Genomic DNA, 11,078 nt, shown 5'->3' on the forward strand with positions numbered 1-11,078 from the left:
CAGTCATTACAGGTCATCATGATGTCATCACTCCGCAGCATATGATTTACTGCAGATGTGACTTAGGACTATGAGAGAGGAGCCCTCGATAGCGACAGACAGGGGCCATGTGTTCACACAGTAGTCAGATCATTTACAGGAACCAACCGTCTACCTTGTTCCCATTCACACAGGTAAGTCATCCACTGACAAAAGAATGACATCATCCTCTCAGGCTGTCACGCAGAGTGCAAAAATATATAGTCGGAGCTGGATTTACAACATGAAGAACCTCACATACACCTATCAGGCGTAACATTATGACCATATACTGTGTAGGTCTCCCTTGTGCCTCTAAAACAGTTCTGACTCAACAGAGAATGGACATGGCTTACGCGGCTAAATCGTCTTTAGTAAGGGCTTTGTCAGCTTGCCCGTGCGGCTTAATGAAACTCAAGGCTTGTGTCAAATTCTCAGATAACTAGAGAACAAAGTGTTCAGCATCAGATAAGTGAGCGAGCGCAAGGGTTTCTGGCAACACACACACACACACAAAAAAAAAAAAGCAAAAAAAAAAAAAAAAACTTATTAGGATTACTCTCTGATGTCACGGATTCCTGCGAACGTTAGCTCATGAAAAGCTCAGAGGACTCGGCGGTTCAATCAATAGGTTTCTGCCATGTTCAGCTAAGCTATCACACTTGCCACTTTGATTCTGCACATTAAACATAAACACTTGCGCTCGGTAAACGGATGACAGCCCGGGCTGAAAAACCCCTCTGCACGCCGCAAAAGACAGCCAAGTTAAAGCCAGTGGTGAATCGAAACACGCGAGGGCTAAAAATAGGAAGAAATGCATTCCTCAGAGGCAGTCCACATATTGTACAGCCAAGTTTAAACATCACTTTGATTGCCTTTGATTTGCACTCACTGGAAGCAATTAGAGGGGGTTAAGAAAGAGATAATTTATCCGGGTTTAGAAAGGACTTCAAATAGTTTTAACAGCTTACACTCAAGGAAAACAACTTTTACACGGACACGTGTGACGTAGGCTGAAAAAGAGCCACAGCCTTCGCATGATGCCGCTGGAGCTTCACTACAGAGAGCTGCAGTCCTGCTTCCCTGTTATATTGGATAGTAAATCTTCATCATCTATACTTTTTCTGTTGTTTTCTCTTAATATTATGAGCACTGGTTAATCTCTGTTAAAATAAAGTGGAATTCAAGTATTAATAGATACCCAAGCGGGGTAGAACATGGAGAGAAAACCCCAGCAGTTTCTAATAAAGATACTCCTTACAAGGGTTATATTTACAAATTAAGCAATTTAATGCAATGGACAAACCAAACTGAGCTATTGACTACTATCAACAAAACAAAATATGAATAAATATCTTTTTAAAGAATGGTATTTATACCTTGGTAGAGTTTCTGAAACTTTGAAAATGTATGCAAACTGTTCTTAAGGGTCATGGTGGTCTTGAAGTTTTGCAAATCCTTTTACGAGTATTATTATTTCACCGTTACAGTTGATTTAACCTATACTGCCCGTGTCCAAATGTGCTGTGGATTTAGAGATAAAACATGAAGTTGTAAACATGTGCCTGTGTGAGTTGTGTTGATGGACACAGACACCTGTGCTTCTGGCTCAGGTTCAGACTGCAGCTGCTCCCTCACTTGAGAAGGCAGCAGTTAAAGTTGCTGCGCTCAGACCTTTGGTTGGTGGGAGGGGGCGGACAGAAACCCTATATCCACGTCCTCCTTCTTAGCCCAGCAGTTTGTCAATACAGCGAAGGACAGTGGAAAACATGTTCTTGTTCTTGCAACACACAGCTCTGCACCTCACAAGAACCAGGGACTTAACAAGGTGGCGTAGCCGCAGCACAACGACGGCTTCTTGACGTGGCCAATTCCTCTTGTACATGTAATAAACAAGAAGGAGGCTCATCGTGTACTAAGTGATTTTGTGTAAATATGATCAGAGCTCACGTCACACTAAAGGTATCTGTGTCACTTAAAGTATTCACAACCAGTCTTAGACTTGGAAGCGTGTTGTAAGGGCTTTTTGGCAGAACACAGCAGCAGATCGGTTTTGGTATGCTATCGAATTTCAAAGCATTAGCCAACCTTTCAAAATGCAACGTACTGAATTCATCTTCGCAGTGCTACCCTGGAGTGAACTTACAGGTGAGCCAGGGCCTCGTACTTCCTCCCACTAGTTTTTGGTTGAACTAATAATGCACTAAAGTGTATCTACAGCCGGTTATATACTGGCTGTGTAACTCTGCACCAGCTCACTTTTATACTTTCCACGGCTATTTGGGGGCCAAGAGACAGCCTGTCCTTACATCACTCACACGGCACAGCTGATGCAAAGCCATAAATATCACTCTGAGAAATAGAAAACCAAACCTGCAAGTATGTGCCCCCCGCCCGTAATGACTGCAGTGGAACACCTAGCACTAACTCACCTTAAAACACTGCTCACAACATAAGACATTTACATCCATCCAGGAGAAATGCCCCCTGCGGCCAATGTATCAGTACGTACTGAATTATTAATTCACTCCTCGAACAAGGCCTCTTTCCCCGGAGTTTGAATGTGTGCGAGACAGACAGAGAGTAAGAGAGAGAGAGAGAGGGGGGGTGTTTTTAAGAGGATGGCAGTGATAAAACAACAGATGGCCTACAACTCAGGCAGAGGCACATGGAGATACTGGGATATAAGACTCGCTGACACATCCAGCTGTGGCGGTGGAGAGACATTCACAAATCTCCCCACTCGCTTATTGACATGACATCATCCGTAATTTCCTCCAAACATTTGATTTCAGTGGTGTGGCATGTGTTTGCCGATTGAAACCAGATGGTGCTCAGGAGGCTCAGTTATGGTATCATAATGTTTATGGAATCGCCATGGCACGAGATCTGGGGCAGATATACGGACAAACTCCTCAGAGGAGTTGTAGAGCTGCCAGAGAGCGTAGCGGGCTCGACCGAAACGGCAAGGAAACAGGGTTACGACGGCGACTTGCTTCCAAGATTTTATGCCTTTCCTGCTGGAACAAACGAGTTCACTTAAACAGATCTCCATCTTCTCTCAGACGTCTAGCGAAATTCAAAGACACAATGCGGCCACGACCATAGGATTACATTACATCAATACCACATAGTTAAGTGGTTAAATAGACTCTTTAACCAAATGCATTTGTGCACACATGAATATCTGTTTGGCCGTCAAGGTTAGCTTTCTATTGATTATTCTCTGGCTTTTGAGAAGCTTTATTATGTCCAAGAAAGAAACACTGATGTCACTGGAAAGAGAACAAATTTATAACAGATATTCTTCATTACAATCTGAGTGATGCAGATTGTGAACACATGGCGTTTACAACGCACTGTAACAATTCAACAAACTGCATTATGGAAAATGTAGGACCTAGTGTTTTTGGAGTTTGAGCCACACTAGGGCCAAAAGGTGAGGATATGACCACCTTCCTAATATTGTGTAGGTCTCCCTTGTGCCTCTAAAACAGCTGTGACTCATCAGAGAATGGACAAGGTCTTCCTGAGGGTGTCCTGTGGTGTCTGGCAACACAGTGTTGTTCGTGGGGGCCTTTGGGTTGAGGGGAGGGGCCTCTGTGGATCAGGCTTGTTCCAGTTCGTCCCACAGATACTTGATCAGGTTGGGATCTAGTGAATTTGGAGGCCACGTCAACATCTTGTGCTGTTCTTTGTGTTTTTTTAGTTGTTCCTTGGTTTTTGTGTGTGTGCCTGTGTCAGGCTGCATCCTGCTGGGGATGGCTGCTGCCATCAAGGAGTGTCACTGATATGAGGTGGGGGGTGTCTGGTCTGGTCTAGGTGGGTGGTACACGTCTAAGTAACAGCCACATGAATGCCAGGTCCAAATGTTTCCCAGCAGAACATTGTATTGTCACAAGATCGTCAATGCTATTTACTTCACCTATCATTGGTGATAATGTTGTGGCTGATTGGTGTATTTTGCCCCTCTTTATGGAAATGCTACACTAAACAGCTGGATCGCCTCTTTAAATTTCTCTTAAACTGCAACAACCATTAAATTCTCACCCCAGATGGAAATGTCTGGTCACCAAGGCTGAACCGCATCTAACCCACGTTGAACTGAGGCAGAAAGGAAGCTCGTGAAGAAAGGTCTATTGACGCGAATAGCTGTGACCAATATCACCTTGTCGATTTCATAATGTCAGGAGTATAATAACATACTTTCTAATTGTTTTTCCTTGGCGTGGTGAAAGGTCAGGAACGCTCAGTGTTGATTTTACTGATTAGAAATGTCTACTTCCACGAGGCTAAGAGAACTAAAGAAAACCAGATGAGTCCCAAGGGAAGAACGTGGATATTAAAATGAGCCGACTAAAAGTTACACACACATTTTTCAACTGATAAATGGATGTAGATATATATTTATGCTAAGGTCAAAAAGACTATTTTTCCTTTTCCCAGTGACTTGACAGTAATGGCCATCATTCCTCTGATCTCACTGGGTAAGCATTCCTTTGGGTCCCTCATGTGGATGAGGAAAGTGAGTGTGGAGGACATGTTAGACCCAGAAAGGAGACAACAGGATTGTGTGCTGGCAGCGACAGGGTGGATACGACAAAAATCCCTGGAATGCTGAGAAAGCACAGCTTTCCAGGCTCCGCAGACAGAGGAAGGAAACAAGAGCCATGGTAGCACATGGAACCACTATAACAACTCACACGCCCAGGAGGGAACCGGTCACAGACTCACAACTTCCTAAATCAATACAAATACCTTTTGTAGTGCAATAAAACATATAGTGAATCATCTAATATGAAGTCATTCTGAATGTCCCAACCTGCGCCAGGCTCAAACAATCCTCCTCTAATCTTTACAAAACACACATCTCCGTCAGGAATAATTACTTGCAATCTCTTTGCCTTACAAAGACTGTGAGAGCCTTTTGTCCTGTCACTCCACATGTTCTTCATTTCGTAATCGCTTTTAACTGACTGTCTGTGCGGAGATACTTATCTCATCAGCCACAAGCCAGTGAAGACAGCCCACCCACAGAATTCATCTAATGTAAGCCCAGTAAGTAAAGGCCTGAGTTGTCTTCCTGTTACTAAGGGATACTGTATATCTCTGAGGTTTTACAGCTCTTTGAAGGGCTCTTTTTATCCTCTGCGACTGTGGGATTCACTGCCCCTTCTTTTATGAGGAAAGTCCCTGAGAGCCGAAGGGAAAAAAAAGCCTGTCACATCTTTATAACTCCTGTACCCTGAGGCCCGATGGTCTGCTGGAACAAGCAACAAAGATATAAGCCACTGACCGGTCATTAAAGCTCCAAGCTTAGAAACGCTGACTTTTTTTCCCCCCCTACATAGGGAGCAATTATCAGTCTTATACCAAGCTACTTAGACTAACCTGAGTCGGACAAAATTTATGGAGATGCTGCAAGAGAAATGCTTTGAACTACAGAAAATATAAACCATATTTCTGTGAGCAGGGCAAATAATCACCGTGTGCATAATGTACCTCGACTGCAGAAAAACTGGCCTCCTCCTCCGCTTGATTAGTCAAGATACTATACCAACAGGAACCACTGACTCACAAATTGATATTCTCCCTACAATACGCCTCGCCTGTCTAGACTGAAAAAGTCAACAGCTACATCCCCACCAAAAATCCCTGTTTTGTTTGAGGCCATTCGTCAAAAGAGTTTTTTTTTTTTTACATCTGTTTGGTCTTTTAAGGGCAGAGGAGAATGTTTCTTGTCATAAATCCAAGGGGAACATTGTGTTTCTGACTGCGATGCCTGCCAGAAAGCAGAACAAATACAAGACATGTACTGACAAGGCTGGTGATAACTGCTGCCCTCACCACAGGATTACGTCAGCCCCACTCAAACACATCAACCTGATGCTATCTACAACGCAGTGTAGTCTCTGTACGCTAAATTAATCAAAGCGCCGTGATTGTTGGGTTTCATCTTAATATGCAATGAATTGAGAGCACAGTCTGGCCCATATATGATTACCTATTAACTCCCAATTACCTCTGAACTGAGAAAATGCAAACACTGAACAAAACTGATGACTTCATAAACGCACGTCGGTCTGACACTTATAGATCAGCCCAGTCTCCAAGGCAGCGACACGACAATGCAGGTGGAGAATGAGTCCTTAATAGAAAACCCAATCTGCGTGCGCAATAGCTGGCAGCCGAGCCGGAACGATTTTATGTGCGTGCGTGCGTGCGTCGCTCCAAGTGTGAGTCTGTATGTTTGTCAGGCAAAGCTGCACTGCACTTATAAGGCCTGGAAAGCGGCTGCTGCTCTTGTCAACAGCAACAGTAGTTTATTTGAAAATTCATTGAGTGAAAAGGAGCTGACCTAACATGGAGAGTGCACAGCATTGTGGAACATGTCCTTGTGACAACTGAACGATATTCATGCAAAGGCACTGCATGTTAAGACTGGAGGTGTAGGGGTTTGACGTAGGCAGCATAAAAATTTGAGTAATATGAAAATACACACCACAGTCTGCAGATTACATTAGGTTGGGATCATTTAAGAGAATCTTGTTAAAAGACTTTTATATGGATCATGAAAAACAGTGCAAACGCGTCAATGTTGCAGAGAAGTCTAACAGCGGTGTCTTACCCTTGACACGGTGAGGGGCATGCTGAAGTCCTTGCCCCCCTGCAGCCTGAAGCCCCAAGGCGCTTGGCCGCTGAGGGTAACTGCATACATGTTCATAGCCTTGGAAAAAAAAAAAAACAAAGAAAGGAGGAAATGTCAGAAAGCCCGGAAAAGGTTTTCAAGGCCATACGTCCTTGTCTGCTTCACCAAGGCAGTCTAGCTGCTTGTTGTCCGCTTTTGTTTCCTGCACTAATACACGCGCTCCAGACAGAAAGTGACATTCAAGCTGTTATCTTTCACAGTGCACACTATGTGTAAGAAAAGTGAATATCCAAGTAATTATTTCAATGCGTCTGTCAGTAGGATTAACCATTTGTGTTAACAGCACAGGGCAATAAAATGACATTCCTACATGCAAACCTAAGGAGAACATTTTATGTAGAGGATGAATTGAGGGTTTATCATGCGAGCCACGCAATGCAAATGAGAACCAAAGGAAACTCCAGCATCACAAATCTACTGGACAATAGGAACAGCAGCAACACTTACACTCTTCCTTTCAGGGTAAATATAGGAAACTGACTGTATTCAGGCAGTCTACTAAATTCAATGAAACATCTGCCCCCCTTGACCTCAACATCCACACTCGCCTTGAGATATTTTAGAGTTTTACATAATTTTCCACAGAGGTTAAACTTTATTGACACCGACAGGCAAGGCACTAAATAACCAGGTCATTTTAAGAACCAAAGGCAACTTGAGATGCACAGCTACTGGCTCCCACTAACTGACCACTGACCTCAGTGCTCGCACCCCTACCCCTGCTCTTCCTCCTCCGCCTCCTCCACCCTGCCAGGTGTCATCACCCTTTCGTGACACACAGCCACCTAACCCGAGGCGCCACCAAGCAAACCCACCTTGTCCTCAAGGGCCGGCTGCTAGTCCGAAACCTGGAAAGAAAGCTAAAGAGTCGGTGAGCTGGGGCAAGCAGATTCTCTCCCTGCTGGCAAACCCTACCCCTGATGCCGTCTGTGTCACAGGCAAGCCCTAGCCTCTGCTCACTCCTCAGAGGCTATATAAGGAATGTAAAACTACACCAAACTATTTCAGCCCAACACCCACATGAGTCACAGGGAGAGGGGGGGTAGAGGAGGACGGAGAGAGGTAACGTCAACTACCTCTAGATTTTGGCACAGACCTGCTGCATAAAAGTCAATCGTGTTTTTTTTTTTTCTCCCCTTTTTGTTTAAAGTGCACTTAAGAAACGGCAGTCAGCCACGACTGAAGTAACGCTTATGGAACATTCTTTCGGGAGGGACTGAAACACAGTACAACCAAACCAGCAATTATATTTTAACATTAGGTTCTTAAAGCAACAGGGAGGCTCACATATAGTAGTGATATGCTCATACAGAACGTAAAAAAGCCTTTTTTAATACCATAAAACCTGCAAATTTTAAGAAAACCTGCTGCTTTTGTAAGCATTCATTGTATGGCCTTGGTAGAGGGTGCAGCCCCAGCGCTTTTTATTTCCAGTTTTCTCATAATATTCCTCTTACAGATAAATCCAAGAGCTGAGGAAAGCCATTATGACATACGGTTAAAAACAATGCAAACAAATAAACCCACAGCAGCAATAGGTTAGGTAAAATAGGCTAGATGCCACTTGTGATAACGACACACTGCAAATTGACTAGTCAGTGGTTTTAAGTATAAGCATGAATCTGAATGAACTACAGTTAATTAAATGATCCCCACATTAACCCACTGGAGGAAAACATCAGGCTCAGCCAGTAAATACTGATGCATGTGACCTAGTCTCAGTTTATGGCCCTGCTATTTATAATCTTCTATAACGTTGCTGTAAGTAGCTCCGTAGGAACTTCTTTTTTTTTTTTTTATGTGAGTGCACATTATCCTCATACACGAAATTACACGCTTGTTCCTTTTTTTGGTTAACAGGCTGCGCAATTAAGAGCTTATACAGCTCACTTTTAAATGATTTCCGTGTGCCTGAGACAATAATTTGCCTCTGGTAATTAAAGGCGGCGAACGGTGGAAGACTGCAGAGCAAGAAATAAACACAACAGAAGGAGGGGGGAAGCAGGATGGGACACGAAAACTGCACAAACTTATTGGGATTTCTGACAAAGTTGTTAGCTCCGGCTACACACACACACAGATAGAGCTGAGAGCTGCTAGCAGCAGAAACTATTAATTGGGCAGTGAGAGGCTCAGCACAGAGCATACAGTGACTTACGCTAGAGTGAGTTTTAAAAGTTGGGTTTATGGAAGTAACACAGGAATGAAGCTGTGCTGGATAAATGAATTAGCCTACCTCTTGTCCCTCCTTGTGTTCCTCAGACATCACGAGCGTACCGGATAGACAAAGTCAAACGGTGAGCAGAAGGCAACTTTTTTTTTTTCTCTCTTCCCTTCTTCTCGGACTTCCTTGAAGCGCGCGGACGTCAAGGCACCGTGGACGGTGAACGCGGATCATTCCCTCACATTCTTTTTAGTACGAGTCGGAGCGCACGTCACGAGTCACGTGGGCCGCGGCTTCATTTCATGCTCCGGCTATGAAGCAGCAGGAGAGGCCGGGCTGCATCTACTGGCGACCCGTGTCACTATAATCACTCCAAAAGAAACTAGGGGGAAAAATTATAAAGTTTTATTTATTATTATTATTATTATTATTATTATTATTATTATTATTATTAGACATAAGATTTTTATTTAATCCCACGTGTGGGAAATTTCCTTGTTCCAGTAGCACAGAATTTGGCAAAAAAATATATATACAGAAAGACAGTGACGACTTTGAACAAGGAAAAGGTTATCAAAAAAGCACAAAAAACACAAACACAAAAATTTAAAAAATATATATCAAAAAATATACAAAAAAAAAAAATGACCATACTCTGAGAAAATATAGGGAGGGGAAAATAACTAGAAAATACAAGACATTCAGTATGTACAGTGTGGAGAATGGTGGGATAAACTTTACAAATAAATAATTGCTTAATGTGCTTTGAGAAAGACATTTTGAGTTGGTGAGGAAGTGGTTTGTGCAAAAGCAGGCAGTGCAAAGAAGCTTAGTTTGTGCAAAAAGAGAAGTACAGTTACTATTGACTCAGGCTGGTGTTGTACAGCCTGATGGCAGCTGGGATGAATGTCCTGCGGTAGCGTTCCTTCTTGCATCGTGGATGCAGCAGCCTGCTGCTGAAGGAGCTGCTTAGGTCTGAAACAGTCTGATGCAGTGGGTGAGAGGGGTTGTCCATGATTGATGTCAGCTTGGCTAACATCCTCCTCTCACCCACCTCCTCGATGGAGTCCAGAGAGCAGTCCAGGACAGAGCCGGCCCGTCTGACCAGCTTGTTCAGTCTCTTCCTGTCCCTCTCTGAGCTTCCACTTATATGGACTACTGTTTTTGCACATGGTTGTTTGATTATTGGTTGTAAATTCATTGCAATTTAATTTTTAATATTCACTTATTTTATAATTCTATAATAAAGTTTTTATTGTTTATGTTTTTATATATATATATATTATGTATGGTGTCGAGTGCCTGTACATTGCTGCTGCAACTGTGAAATTTCCCATTTTGGGATTAATAAAGCATCTATCTATCTATCTATCCATCTATCTATCTATCTATCTATCTATAACTCTGGCTCGTTGTATATCTGCTCTTATTCTATATTTTTATGTGTATAGATTGAGATTTTGTTTATTTTATCTTATTTTTATTTTTAATTTTCTTCACTTATTTAATTTTGTGTGTTTTGTACAAGAGAGTAAAGCTACCGGAGTCAAATTCCCTGTATGTGCACATACTTGGTCATTAAAGCTGATTCTGATTCTAATCGATCTATCTGTCTATCTATCTATCTATCTATCTATCTATCTATCTATCTATCTATCTATCTATCTATCTATCTATCTATCTATCAATCTGTCTGTCTGTCTGTCTGTCTATGTATCTATCTATCTACAGTTTAATATGTGCAAGTTCCTTTTTTCTTTCAGACTTTGAACGCATCGTTTTGGTTTTATACTGTATATTATCACCATGCACTGTTATACAGTCAGTATACAGTAGCTATAACTGTGGATGCTCTCACTTGCCAGTTCATTAGGTACATTAGTGCAATGTTTGCACTGTATGTTTACAAGGTTTGCTGCTAACTATTCATTCCTATGTATATATATTTGTACAGCTGCATTTTTACTTTTTTATCTTATTTTATTCTATAGTTAAAAAATTTGCCTATTCCATGTCTTTTGTATTGCACTATTTAAGCCAGGAGCTACCGCACAAAATTTTGTTATGTTGTCACATAATGACAATAAAGGATTCTTGATTCTTGATAAGTGCATTCTTATATAACAACCCTGCATTAAATCTTAGCTTCACGGAGGTTATAGTATTCAGCATTAGTTTAAAATAACT

The 11,078-nt window shown here is 42.2% G+C and overlaps 1 protein-coding gene across 4 annotated transcripts in view; it reads right to left on the minus strand.

The window, feature by feature from the left end:
- The window catches only part of pdlim7 (PDZ and LIM domain 7), a 30,898-nt gene extending 21,775 nt beyond the window's left edge, over window positions 1-9,123 (minus strand). For 3 of the 4 annotated variants that reach the window (XM_084550126.1, XM_084550124.1, XM_084550127.1), the window contains exons 1-2: window positions 8,964-9,123; window positions 6,647-6,745 (exon numbers count right to left, since the gene is read on the minus strand). In XM_084550126.1, coding sequence (XP_084406252.1) covers window positions 6,647-6,745; window positions 8,964-8,993 — 129 coding nt within the window. In that variant the 5' untranslated portion in view covers window positions 8,994-9,123. Of the gene's footprint in view, window positions 1-6,646; window positions 6,746-7,542; window positions 7,660-8,963 lie in introns of those variants that run through there. The other variant, XM_084550125.1, reaches the window with a different exon arrangement.
- Between the last annotated feature and the right edge of the window lie 1,955 nt (window positions 9,124-11,078).

The sequence above is a fragment of the Chelon labrosus genome, assembly GCF_963514085.1.
Source record: "Chelon labrosus genome assembly, chromosome: 8".
Lineage (NCBI taxonomy): Eukaryota > Metazoa > Chordata > Actinopteri > Mugiliformes > Mugilidae > Chelon > Chelon labrosus.